This window comes from Ixodes scapularis, unplaced genomic scaffold (genome assembly GCF_016920785.2).
Source record: "Ixodes scapularis isolate PalLabHiFi unplaced genomic scaffold, ASM1692078v2 PGA_scaffold2__306_contigs__length_199485367, whole genome shotgun sequence".
Lineage (NCBI taxonomy): Eukaryota > Metazoa > Arthropoda > Arachnida > Ixodida > Ixodidae > Ixodes > Ixodes scapularis.
This window is the reverse complement of record NW_024609857.1, coordinates 154,892,966-154,907,242: the sequence shown is the minus strand read 5'-3', so window position 1 is coordinate 154,907,242 and position 14,277 is coordinate 154,892,966. Positions and strand designations below refer to the sequence as shown.

The 14,277-nt window shown below is 47.0% G+C and overlaps 1 protein-coding gene across 2 annotated transcripts in view; it reads right to left on the bottom strand.

The window, feature by feature from the left end:
- LOC8035737 (ras-related protein Rab-39B) overlaps positions 1-10,801 on the bottom strand; it is a 52,792-nt gene extending 41,991 nt beyond the window's left edge. Inside the window, exons 1-2 of one of the 2 annotated variants that reach the window (XM_002400201.4) lie at positions 10,410-10,801; positions 7,730-7,871 (exon numbers count right to left, since the gene is read on the bottom strand). In XM_002400201.4, coding sequence (XP_002400245.2) covers positions 7,730-7,871; positions 10,410-10,627 — 360 coding nt within the window. In that variant the 5' untranslated portion in view covers positions 10,628-10,801. The remainder of the gene's footprint in view (positions 1-7,729; positions 7,872-10,409) is intronic. The other variant, XM_040211510.3, reaches the window with a different exon arrangement.
- Between the last annotated feature and the right edge of the window lie 3,476 nt (positions 10,802-14,277).

Here is a 14,277-nt window from a genome sequence, read left to right as displayed (position 1 = left end):
AAGAAGTTCGAATGGGCCGAGGAGCAACAGCAGGCATTCGACGAACTGAAACGACGACTCCAGACTCCTCCTGTGCTTGGACATTTCGACCAGGATGCGGAAACAGAAATTCACACGGACGCAAGTAACGCGGGACTGGGCGCAGTACTAGTCCAAGTGCAAGAAGGCATCGAGCGAGTCATCGCCTACGCAAGTCGGACATTGTCCAAGGCGGAGAAAAATTACTCCACAACTGAGAAAGAATGCCTTGCGGTCGTCTGGGCAATAACGAAGTTTCGTCCGTACTTGTACGGCAGCCCGTTCCGTGTAGTCACGGACCACCACTCGCTCTGCTGGCTTGCGAAGTTGAAGGACCCGTCAGGACGCCTCGCTCGATGGAGTCTTCGACTACAAGAGTTCAACATGACAGTGGTCTATAAGTCAGGCCGCAAGCACAGCGACGCCGACTGCCTGTCCAGAGCCCCCGTCGAAACCCCTTCCGGCTGCAGCGACGACAATGACGACGAGTGCTTTCTAGGAGCAGTGAACACCGACGATATGGCACGACGTCAACGGGACGATCCTGAGCTGCGCGCATTAATCGAGCACCTGGAAGGGGGCAGGAGTACCGTGCCACGTGTCTTCTCACGAGTACTGCCGACCTTCGCCATCCGACAAGGTGTACTCTACAAAGAGAACTTCGGCAACAACAACACACCTTGGTTGCTGGTAATTCCGAGTGACCTTCGAGAGGAGATCTTCCAAGCCTGCCACGACGACCCGACATCCGGACACCTTGGTTACAGCCGGACACTGGCCCGTATTCGTGAAAAGTATTACTGGCCGAAGCTCCCCAAGACCGTCCACCTATACACACGATCATGCCACGAGTGCCAGCGACGCAAGAAACCGCCGACGAGGCCGACCGGACTTCTGCAGCCCATTTCTCCTCCAACTACACCCTTCCAGCAGATCGGAATGGATCTACTTGGTCCTTTTCCGCCTTCGACGTCGGGGAACCGCTGGATCATCGTCGCCACAGATTATCTCACGCGGTACGCCGAAACGAAAGCTCTTCCTTCAGGGACTGCTGTGGAAGTCGCCAAGTTTTTCATCGAGTCCATCGTCCTCCGGCACGGCGCTCCCGAGGTTCTGATTACAGATCGCGGATCTTCGTTCATGGCCCAGCTGACGCAAGAGATCCTTCGTCTCAGTGGCACCGGCCATCGTCGAACCACTGCATACCACCCGCAGACCAACGGACTGACCGAGCGACTCAACAAGACAATCGCCGATATGATCTCTATGTACGTCGACGTAGAGCACAAGACGTGGGACGAGGTGCTGCCCTACGTCACGTTCGCCTACAATACGGCGGTTCAAGAGACCACTGGATTCACCCCTTTCCAGCTGGTACATGGTCGGAAGGTAACGACCATGCTGGACGCCATGCTGCCCCATGAGCCATCTGACAACGAGAGCGACGACGCCCAGGCGGTTGCTCAACGCGCCGAAGAAGTTCGCCAGCTCGCCCGACTCCTGATTCAAGACCAGCAACGCGTCGACGCCGGCCGCTACAACCTTCGTCGCAGGGACGTCCACTTCCAGCCCGGAGATAGGGTGTGGGTATGGACGCCCATCCGTCGCCGCGGCCTCAGTGAGAAACTGCTGAAACGGTACTTTGGACCATACAAGGTACTTCGTCGCCTCGGCGAGCTGAACTACGAGGTGATGCCCGACGGAACACGAACATCGTCACGCCGCCCACCACGACCTGAGGTCGTCCACGTCGTGCGCCTGAAGCCGTACTACGCTCGATAGGACTGTGGACCTTTTGTGCTCCAAAAGACTCTTTAGTTTATCGTTCTTTTTTTATTTTGATTTGTTTTACACTGCATCGGGGCGATGCACTTTTAAAGGGGGGAGTAATGCCGCGCGCAAGGCTGAGAAAGCAACGCTCGGTCACGGTCCTCCAGAAAGTTCCCGTTTATTCATGTACCGCACGTAACTTCTATCATTTATCCCTGCTTTTGTTTTCTAGAAAGTGCGTGTTCATTCTCGCCCCGATCACGCGACGCTCGAACCGCTTTCGCCGAATCTTCGAGATAGCGGCGCACTCTAGATAAGAGGCCGCCCGCGACCTTGTCGAGTCAGTCTCGCCCTAGCGCTCGATTCTGCTGACACGCCGACTTCGACGCCCGCGACGCTCTGCTTTCTTCTGTTTCCTTCTTTATTTTTTTGGCACAAGTTCGCCACATTAAACGTTTATTTCTTTCTGTTTATTTCCTGTTTTTTGTTTGGTCACCACCCGTGACAATATCTTCTACATGCAAGACTAATCCTACCTCTTGTGTGCAACTTAGAAAGATTGGCCATTGACCATGTACTGTGTGTAAAAGACCTTGGAGTTTTGCTTGACTCCAAACTTATTTTCAACTTGAATGTGTCGCATGTTATGAGCTCTTGTTTTAGACTTCTCAGTGTAATTTCACGATTTAGCAAAAGTTCTTCAAGTGTGTATCTTTAATTAGTGCTTTACCGGAGCATAGTTCCCCCAAAACATGATTTTTGTTCAGTGATCCGTAACAGTCTTAGTATGACTCCTTCATAAAATCTAAAATGTATACAGAAAAGGTTTGCTAGAATTTATTATTTTAGATGTTCACATGACTCGCACGTATACCTTGAAGTACTGAAGTCATTACAGATATCTGAACTTGCAACAAGAGGGTGTTCGTGCAACCTAGTATTTGTGTTTAAATATATAAAGGATGGAACTGGCCAAAGCAGCTTTGGAGCAATCTTGGGAGCAGAAAAATCTGCAGTTTGGAGCAGGCTGCAAGCAGAGAAGATGAAGTCTTGGAGGAAGTTGGGAGCAGCATACGAGTTTTAAGAATGTCAATATAGAGGCTAAATGTCACCTAGTTTTCAAAACTAAAGAAAATATGGCATGCAGATAACTCCATATGAATTGAACGGTAGCTCAAAAACTTTCTAGTTGCAAATGTTTTTCACAAAATTACGTGGAAACTACACAAAACAACTGAAACAGAACTACACATGACAGTGTGACACGTGATAAAACCGACATGGAAAGAGGTACATTTAACAGACACAAATAGCTTTCATTGCTGAGCATTGACTAGCAAGGTGTACCGAAAAATAAAAATGCAGGTACAAAAATGGTCTTTCATTTTTCAGTGGCTAGAATAAGATAATAAATGTCCATGCACATAAAAATCTACTGGGACTTCATCAATTGCTCACGGATACACTTCACTTTTTTCAAATTCTGAGCCAATTTCGCATTAACCTCCGCTAACAGCACTTGTCCAGGCTCAATCTCCTCCATCTCCTTTTTTACTGAGACCCGACTCAATCAATGACTCCGCATGCTCAAGCATAGTCCGCGAAAAGATGATGCGCTGCTCAAGTTGTCGCTCTTCTTCCTGAAGACGAGCTCTCTTTGTACTTGCTTCCCTCGCATTACTGCTCTTCCCCTTCTGCCTCTCATTGTCTTGCTTTTCGACCACTAGCCTTTCTGTGTAAACTTTATGAGGCTTAACAGCTTGCAGCAAGTCTGCTGTCAAAGTCACTTCCTGACATCACTGCCAAATCGCTTCAAAGCGCAATCGGTGCAATCACGATCTGGCAGCTCATATCTTACTCCGCCCTACACCTCACTGCTCGCTTGCCTTTGTTCCCAAGGTTTCTGCATGGGTGTGTGGCACACGTTTGTTCCACTATTCAGATCTTCAGGTGAAGTGACTACAGGACTCAAAAAAGCACGGTGAGCATGCAGCAACGGTGGCTAACGTTGACAGCAGCAACCTTTAGATACAGATTTTCGGATTCAAATTCACTGGTGTCCAATTTGGGCCAGAAGTTCCGGTGTCAATGTTGCCAACAGAAACTGTGAGACGACTAATTTCGATGGGGCTCGTTTATAATTTCAGTTTGGGTGCACCTTGGCACAATTTCATTCTTATTTATACTTTTGTATCAGTGTGGCGCGCGAAAAGTAATTGGGCACATAGCGGCACAATTGGTGCAGAAGTGCAATCCCTGATGTATACACTCTTTTTTCGACATTAGCTCATTAATCGCATCTGTGCACTATCATATACCTGAAAGAAATGTTTGAAATCACGTCACTTTCTACGTTGACCTCACAACTTACTGCCACCATCAGGGCGCATTCATAACTATTTAAACCATCTAGACTAAGCCGATATAGACATCTCCAGTCCAGATTTTCGCCGATTTAAAATGTGCTGGTGCCATGAATGTGGTTGATGTATACATGTAGTGACTGCTGAGTATTTTGTTCTATTTTGTTGTTTGCATTTCTTACCTTTCTTATTCTTTATTTATTTGTATTCTTGTTTTACTACAAACAAGTGCGGCTTCGGCTGTTACTGGACACAATAAATAGAAGTATTATTATTATTATTGTGAATATAGTTTGAAATGCCTTTTACTACTGTTGGTGCTGAAATCTAGCATGCCAGAAGATCTGCGGGACAAAACTGAATAAGCTTGTGTTGGTGCATCTGGGGTTTAGGATGCAATTCAGGCATTTATAACCCGAGGAATCGTGACTGTTCTCATAAAACACGAGCATAAATATACATCAAAGCAAAAAAGAGACAAATACTTGATGGTGAAACGGCGCCGATGTCAGTAGTTTGCTCAAGCAATAAGGGCAGCTGACCTCACCCAGCCGCTTGACCGCTCATTCAAGTGGCACAACAAACTGGCGAAATATTTGAAGGATATGGGGGAAAACATTGTCTTGCCGACGCCACGCAACTGGAAGGCACTCACCTTTTTTTTGTGATTGCCAATCCTTGTTTTCCCTCTTCTATAATTTTTTGCATGAAATTTTGTTGGCAAGAAAAAGCTTGCTCAACTAACGATTCAGCAGAGCCATGTGCACAAATAATCAACAACGGTGCAATTTACCCATAACATTACCAGATATAATAATGCACCGCTTAAAACAACCAGTTTCTTGAGGACCATGCATTTTTGTATGGAGTATCAAGTTCAGATACAACGATAACCGGTTATAACGATTGCATTTTCAGGTTTCGGCATTATCGTTATAAGTGGATCACACCATATTAGCTTCCAGATCGCAGAATCATGCACATCTGTAATTTAGATTCATCTGCGTCTGCACTGGGATGCAGGCAGGCAAGCCAGAAAACATGCTGCTTCATGCGTGGCGGTTTCACAAGTCAGATTTATGACACTAGACCATGCATCAGTGGATCACTGCTTAACCATTACACTGTTTTTAATGCAATAGCATTAATAGGGCCATTGACCATGAGTTTGTGTTTTTGCCCATCGTGGCTGGAGAGCTAAACTTACCAGGAAATCCTCAATTGATGCATAATTAAACATCACTTCAATTTAGGAAGGACTGGTGCGAAAACGGCGACGGGCTGAGGCAGACCGAGGTTGCAAAGCTCGGCAAACATATCACGTCTGAAGAGGTGCAAAAGATCCTAAATGGTGCCACATTACGTCTCCTTTGGCCAAAAGGCACAGTGAGCGATACGAGAGGCCTACGAGGATACCCATGCCGGCAGTAACCGCCGTGAGTGGGCACTCAGTGATGTGATTGGCCTAAGCCATTTTGAAGCACCTTTTGGAGCAGCCAAAACAGTGTTTTGGAGCAGCAAATGTGGCCTCTGGAGCACCCAAAACAGTGTTTTGGAGCAGCAAAGCTGACTTTTAGAGCAGCCAAAACAGTATTTCGGAACAGCAAAAGGGACTTTTGGAGCAGAAATTTTTAGAAAAATAAAAATATTTGTTTCAAGTGCTGAACGAACGAAGGGCACTTTGTTTTGTGTTATGACGGAACTCGCTGGTTGTGTTTTTACTGCTGAGACATCCCAGAAGTGTACAGTGCTGATAGGCGTTGCCGAGCAATTCCGAACACCCGCTTGCCATCGTCTTACTGGTTCCTGACGTGCCAGATTTTCGTCAGAAGAAAGCAAACGTAAAACAATGGACTGCAAGCGCCCCACCTGGTGCCTCTGTCGTGCAATCCTGTTCGCATGCACGTGAGAGCAACTTTGGCAGACTTGCAGTTGCACGTGCTTCGTCGTACAAGTGTAGACAACGGCTGTTCGATCGAAAACGAAACTATGCCACTCCGTTTCGTCGCCAACTGGTTCCCAAAATTTTATGCCAAATGTAACTGTCCAGCATAAGACAAAAACAGTCAAGTGGCACGTGCTTGCCAGGCTGGCAGGCGAGGTACAATCTAAACACACAGAAAAAAAGAACCTGAGCGCATCGATGCAAGATATCACGAGCCAGAATCAAAAAGTTCTTGGAGCGCTTTGTACGACTGAACTCTAAAGAAATAAGCGCCCTATGCGGGTTCAGCGTGCAGACATTGCCTTCTTTGGTTTAGCTCACTTTTCTTCACCAACTTTCTTTCACGGCAGATTTTTCATGTATTCCCTCTCAAAAGAAAGCCCACTGAGAGAAACCTAGGTAATCAATACTTCAACACAAGCGTCTTTAGTTAAAAAGGGATTTTTGTAATAGCGTATGATTTAAACAATCATAGGAATGTTGAACACGCGGCGGTACTTGCGTTAGTTTAGAAAGCGCCTTATCTACAGCGACGTCTGGCAGCTCGGCAGCTACGCCCGACGTCGCGCAACCACAGTGACTGGCGGGCAGGGACCAAATATGGTTTTCCCACTGCCGTTGCTTTCAGGAGCGAATGCTTCAGCTCATAAAGTAACTCCCGCCGTGCAATAACGTGGTTTCGTTTCACAGGATGACGTCATTGCTTGTACCTGGCGCGTCGAAGAGTCCGCACACACCCGCATTTATCGTTAAAAAAGTATTAAAAAAGGCGCGAGACGAGATTTACGAGACGACGAGAGCACGAAAAGCGAGACGGAGTTAAAGCAATACCAGATGGACGATTGATGCAGGGTACTGTGTGTTGGGCGGCAGCTTGCGTCACCTAGCTCACGCATGCTCAATTACGGTGCTCCGTTCAGTTTCGGTTTTGAAAGGCGACCGAAATTGGTGTTTTGGCGCAGGCTTGGCGCAGATTACCCCTATTTGGGCAAAATGTAGCAGGATGTAGCAGGGTTAGCCCCTTGGCGCAGTTTGGCGCAATCGGCACAGCAATCACATCACAAAGTACTAGATCACCATTTCAGCAGCCTGAAGCAGTTTATGGAACTGTCCCGTAACTCAATGTTCTCCTCAACGAAGAATCCAGCGTTTCCTGAAATCCTGGCGAGTGCAAACATTCCAGATCCCGTCGGCACCGCCGAGATACGGTGACCTAAGACAATCTCCCGAAACGTCGCTTTTATGCCCGTTGTGGCCAGGGGCGGATGCAGGAATTTCTTGAGGGGGGGGTCAGGTGTTGGTCAGCGCACCATAAGTTTAGGAACCCCCTCCCCCTCTCCTTCGTTTTACACCCCAAATTTTACACATGTAGAAATCAAGAGGGGGGTCAGGACATCCGGACCCCCCCTCTAAATCCGCCCCTGGTTGTGGCTCATCTTTTGAACCCCCAGTTGGTACGAGAAAGCTTCTCCCCACAGCCTTCCCATTGGCGCTTTTTCTTTCCGCGGGTTTTCTACCGAGAGATTTTGAAACCAAGTCTCCGACGGGATTCACCCGTTCTTCCGAAAGAGGCGGACCGCGTCAAAACATTGGAACCTGCGCCAGCTTCCGAGCCGGCGGGTGTCCCACCCACCTGGTACACCACCTTCTGGGGCTCGATGTAGCGCCTCACTTCGAAGAGCCAGTCCACTAGGTGCTCGAAGGTCCTCCTCTTGGTGATGTCGTACAGCAGCAGGGCTCCCACCGAGTTACGGTAGTATGACCGCGTGATGGACCTGCACGGGAGGGCAGAGTGCCGTCACGGTAACAGCACATGTAACCCGGTAGCTCGTGGCACGGTTACGAAGCAAGAACACAAAATGGGGAAGTGCCGAGATTTAGCTACGATAAAATGCGGAAGGATAATGCTGCGTCTGTGGTGAGTTGGCAGCGTGTACGGCTCCCACGGAAATGAGCTGGGTATGAAAGTTGCTAGTTTAGATTTTTAATTTTAATGCAGAACGTGTTTAAGGGGTGGGATCCCCTATTAAAGTGTGATAGAATGCCACGGAAACTGTTACGAAATGCGCAACCCACTTCAGAGGAGAATGTTTACCAGAGAGTGGTAAATCGAGAAGAAAGAACAAAAGTCTAAATGTGCCCCAACGGAAGTCGAACCTACGACCCCACGATTGTGAGCTTGACATTCTAGCACTCCGCCAATTAGTGGGTATAAGTAAAATTATCTGGCTTTGTCTCTACCACGTAGGTCTCTACTGACTGTTAAAAGGCAAATGCAGGACACCGGCGCTTGGCGTTCACATTCAAACAGTGTATGGGAAAAACAAGGAAATAAGACGTGCCCACCATCGCATAAAAGAGGACAAAGTGAAGAATAAAATAAGCCAAAGAAAAGAAAATAAAGCTGCAATGTTTACCACAAAGCCCAAAGAATTCCACGGAAACACATTCCATCTACACTGACTTTATCGTAGGACTGCAATAAATTAAGTATTATTATAGAATGCAAACAGCAAACTAAAACAGTATCAGGGTAGCACTGTGAAGACTGGAGAATTCCAGCGAATTATTGTTAGTAACTATGTATCTTTTTTAAACCTCCCAAGCCTAACAGAACATGTATAAAAGTAGCAGGAGCGAGCTGCATCAGGCCAGTGTTATGCTAGCAACGCCCATGATTGCACTTCCATTTAGGCCCAACTTTGCCATTTGAACCTTTCCTTCCAGCAGACGGACCTGTCTCGTTGCATGTCATTTGTCAAAAAGTAAAGTTGCGCGTGTGAAAACAAAGCAGCGTTGCTGTGACAGCACACTTCTGAGGACAGAAACGGCGATAAAGCATCAACCGTCCACACTGCATTGCACAATTTGATCTGGTGGATGCTTGCCGATTAGAGAAATGCAGAGTAAACAGCTGCGAGAGTAGCCGCAAATATTCATCCATCTTTCCAACACCATGTACTTGTTTCTACGACTTTGAGTAGCGAGAGGTAGATTTGGAAGCTGGCGCCACTGCCTTTTTGAGGGCGATGCATTTGTGTCAAGAGTGTCAGCAAACTGTTGCTGTCCCACAGTACTGTATCTTTCGAGTGAAGTTGACAATACTACAAGTTGTCAGAATGAAGTGTGCAACCTGTGGGGAGGTGCCATCTTCAGCAAAACTTATATTGCCACACAGGCAGTGTCACGTTAGGCAAGTTATTTCAGTCCTCAGGACCATGAACAAACATGATTCCTTTTGTATATACTTTCTTAATTTTGGAGCCAAGCAGAGAGGGTCTGGTCTTTGAGGCACAAGCAGTGTGTCATGTTCCTTTAAATAATTGTCTTCCATTGGCTTTCAGATCTGTATCATTAATTAACTCATGCTGGACAAATATGTCTCATTCAACAAATATTCACAGCTCAGGCATACAACTTTGACCGGACTCCCATTGGCCAACACACTGCACGGTGAACTGCAAAACAAATCTATGCGTGTCTGGTGTTGCACTTGCTTCTGTTCAGCAGCCAGCTACGACCAAGCAGCTTATGGTTTTCCCAGACTGTACAGTGCCTCCTAACCAGTCGCATTTTAGCAGAAATCGAAGTCTACACGCTGCAAACACCTACAGCAGCAAACTGGTTAAGAATGCAATAAAAGCTCCACCTCCAGCATGCACCCTTCGCCCTCTGTGGTGTATTCGCTGCACATACCTTTAGTACACCGAAGTGTTATCCTAGGCAGAAAGCTTGTGCCGGTGGTGAAGCTTCCAGTGCATTCTTAACCTGTCACCAACTAGACTCCGCGATTCAGCTGAACACCTTCAAAGACCCAAAAGGGACAGCTGCACCAAGGCGCTCGTCCAAGGAATTATTGCAATCTTAATACCATCGTGATGCAATCTGCCTTGACAAGACTGAACCAAGAACCGAAAACAGTAAGCCTGATTGATAATCACACGTTTAAAGCGTAAGCACGGTTTGAATATGTACACGAGAGCTTTCCAATCACGAGATAGGCAGCTAATAGGAATTGATCTTAAGCGTTCAAACAAGCCGGGGGAAACAACTCCGCCAGGAGCGTCCAATAAATCACACGGACAGAGGCATGTACTGGAGATCACGTTGCACCGCAGGAAGCCTCGTAAATGGATAGTGACACGGGATATTTACGCAGGATACGGCAAGCCGCAGGAGGCGCGTTCTCCCGTGGAGGAATCCCAGAAAGAAATATGTAAGGAGGGCAGCTGCACATCGAGTAATGTTACAGCTCTCATTCCAGAAATCGGGCCTGTTTCCCAACGGATTAACGGCGGAGGCAAAGCGGTTACCGAAATCTCTCCTGTCCCGCGGTGTCCCAGAGCTGTAGCTTGACCCTGACATCTTTCTTCACTTCGATCAGACGAGCGAAGAAGTCGACGCCGACAGTTGGGTCGCAGATGTCGTGAAACTTGCCGTCGGTGAACGACTTGAGCAGCGTGCTCTTGCCCACGGTGCTGTCTCCGATCAGGATCAGGCGGAACTGGTAATCAAAGATCGGTTCCACCATCGCGCTCCATTGAACTGTCGGACGTAGGACGGGACGATTCACGACGCCAGAAACGCCGACGATGCGATAAAACGCAAACACACAGCCATATCGCAATCAATCCCGAACGTCCCAAACAATCCCCACCACACAGATGGCTTTGCGGCTTTGTGTAGCAGCCCAAATCCGGATGGCTCCGGATTCCGGAAATGCCGGATAGAAACTGACCCTAACATTATAGTCGTAAAGCCGCCGCCGTCGAACCGTCGAAGCGCGACCGGGGACGGCGCAGCGGTCGTTTTGGTCGGCAGCGGTGGCGGCGGCGGCGCGGGGTTGTGTCTGATCAGTGGCGGCGGCTTCGGCGGCGGCGTGCGGCCATTCTGCGTCGGCAACGTCCGATTGGCGCGAAACTCAAAAACCAAGTTGCCTTTGAGACATAGCGTTGAAGTTAAGATGTCGAAAAAAAAGAGTTAATGCGCTTTCATCGCTTTTGTTTTAAGCTTAAAACTATATGGGAAGGAAAGAAACTAGAAACTGATAATGTAGTGATTGCGCAGGCGAGCTGGTGGATGTTAACCATTTTGTTCTTAGCCCGAGACTGAGGCAGGAAAAGAGGAAAGTTTCGAAGTAGAAGAAAAATGAACAGTCGAAGTAGAAGAAAAATGAACAGTAATAGAGACGTGTCCTCGACTGTTCATTTTTCTTCTACTTCGAAACTTTCCTCTTTTCCTGCCTCAGTCTCGGGCTAAGAACAAAATAGAAACTGATATGGCCACAATTATGACTTTGTGATTCGTTTCTATATTTACCATGTGATATTGGTTAGGCCGATTGGCAGTGGCGTACCAACTTGTTTTTTTGTGTGTGTGTGTGGGGGGGGGGGGGGGGGGGGAAACCAGACCCCCCCGCCCCCAGGGCCGGGGGCGGTGCCCTTGTAATCCCTTGGGCGCCGCCGGCCAGTGTTTGCCCTGACCAGTGGCAGCACCTCCTAGAAGACAAGGCCGTAGCGCTCCTCTCGTGACGTCGCAAAGGAAGGCCATCGGGGGCGCGCGTCGAAGCGAAGGCAACGCGCGTGGATCGACCGTCGTAACGCGTTTTTAGTCACATACGCGTGTCATATTAGCTAAAATGAAAGCTGCACATAGCAACGGGTATAGAAAACATTTTATTACACGAGCAAAATATTACACCGCTAAATAATCGGTACGAAATGGCACGAGGTATGCGTATAAGAAGTCTATAAAAAAATGTGATTGTTTCAAGTTGAAAACATTGAGTCATGCAATTATTGTTGTAGGAATGCATATTTTATACAGAAATACTTCGACATAATGGCGAGACACGCAGTGATTTGGAAACAGCAAAACAGAACAGTTAAAAATCAGGTAGACGTAGTCAACGCGGACAAGGCAAGACAAGTGTTTCTCACGATCATGTAAGCGACGTTATCGCGTGCAGTCACTGAATTCTTGCATCATACCCCGGCCACATGGCAAAATTAATGTAATTTCGATCGAATGACATTATGGGGTCGACAAATCCGCTTGCGGCGCTCGTATAATCACTCAAGACCGCGAGCTGATTAAATCCTATATCACTGAATGAAAATATATTAACTTTTCCGTGTGGCAGGGGTACTAAACGTACTACTTAGTCTACTAATTGACCTCTCCCTATGGACTCGAGCTGTCTTAGAACAAAACATAACTTATTTTGTATATAATAATACTATTACCTTAATAGTTAAGATTCTAGTATAAACGCGGTAAAGGCAATACAATAACCACAAACAACGCACTTTTAATAATCACACAAACTTGTTTTTCACCTTCCAGCGAAAACTAGATTACCGCGCATATTTACAAATGTCGTCGCAACTGCATACGAATAACGACGAAGAACAAAATTGCAATCTATCATGCGATTAAAAAAAACGATTGCAGCATTTTACTTGCGTCCTACATGACCAAGAAAGCCCGTAAATAAGTTGTTTCTCACCTATCAATCGTATCCATACGTCCCACAATATCCGTGACGAACACATTTGAACACGAACTCCAAGAAGCCTCTCTCTGTCGAGAGGTCTATCGACTAATCGACCAGTTTTCGTTGGCTAGTTGTCACACGTCACTCAAACCGTAGCAGGACTTGTTTCACGAATCCACGTAAATGCCGTAGTATCAAGCGAACACACACACAAAAAAAAACTACCCGAGACTACGGTGATGACAGAAATACGACGGGAAACAAGTCTCAAAAGTACCACACACGAGAGCAGCGGCGACGAAAGGCTTAACGTTGTCGACCCATCTCTTGCTGGTGTGCGCTGCCTGCGACAAAGACTGGATTTCTTTTCGGTTTCCTTCCCTTCTGAGATGTCTCAGCGTTCCTTTTCAGACAGTCAGCAGCTCACACACAACGAAAATTTACCAGAATCGGTCCGATTCTGGTAAATTTACCAGAGTCGGAGCCATGTGGCATCGGCAGCATCGCAGCCGGTCCTTTCGAAAAGTGTGGGGTGCTGCGGAACTGCACGTAGTCCCGCGGTTACGGGGATACTCATAAATATAAATTTGGTACTCTCAACCTTGGTAGCGCGTTGTATATTACGTTTATATTATATATATAATAAATTGTACAAGACTGCGCCTCTAAAACGTGTATTAATGTCGGATAAACGCGCATGAACGAACACCACCGCGCCGCTTGTCAAGAAACAGTTTTTTCACGTCGATAGCGTATTCTCACGTAGTTGCGCCATGGACTTCCTTCCTCCGCCTTTGTGACGTAACCTCTCAGAGCGCTATGGCCTTGTATAGGGGTTAACTAGCCCAAATCCAAACCCTTCTGCTATGGCCTTGTCTTTTAGGCGGTGTTGCCAGTGGCGGCTGTTTCGGGGAGGGAAGGGGAAACACATGCCTCCCCCCCCTGACGTACGCCCATGCCGATTGCAGTAAACTTTTGCCAAGTGAGACGTATGCGCTTCACAAATCCTTACTACGCCTGCCATTCCCCCGCAACTAAGAACTAAAAAATGGGCGGTTAAAGAAAGAGATGCACTTTTTTCAGTTGAATTATTTTGCTTCACATGATATCGGTCATTAAACTTTTTTGCCGGGTATCGCATATTAACATAGAAGAACCGGGTATCGGATAATATTGTTGAATGAGGATCACGAATGACGTTTTAATCTAACACCGGCTACTTTAGACAACTAAACGAGTTGGTGTAACACGACCACTTCAAGATGGAGGGGTGGCACTCGGTGAGGGATCTTATCCAGCAGGGCGACTCCGTGATACGTATTTATTTATTTATTTACAGGGTACCTACATCGCCTCGAGGGCATTATTGTAGGAGGGGCAGGAAATAACACACATACATAAAGAACACAAAGTGATCACTTTTCCGCACAGATTAGATATACAGCCGAGAAAAAAATACACTGTTGTCCAAGGTGCTCACCACATCATTAGGCAGCAAGTTCCACTCTCTAATTGTCTTTACAAAAAAAGAATGACAGAAGCTGTTTGTTTTATAGGAATATTCAAAAACTTTTCTAGAGTTATCACACCTAGCTGAAACATACGTTGGCCCCAAAAAGATACTCATTCTTATTAATACCAGTATTATTATAATAAATGCGATGGAAAAACTTAAATCTTAATTT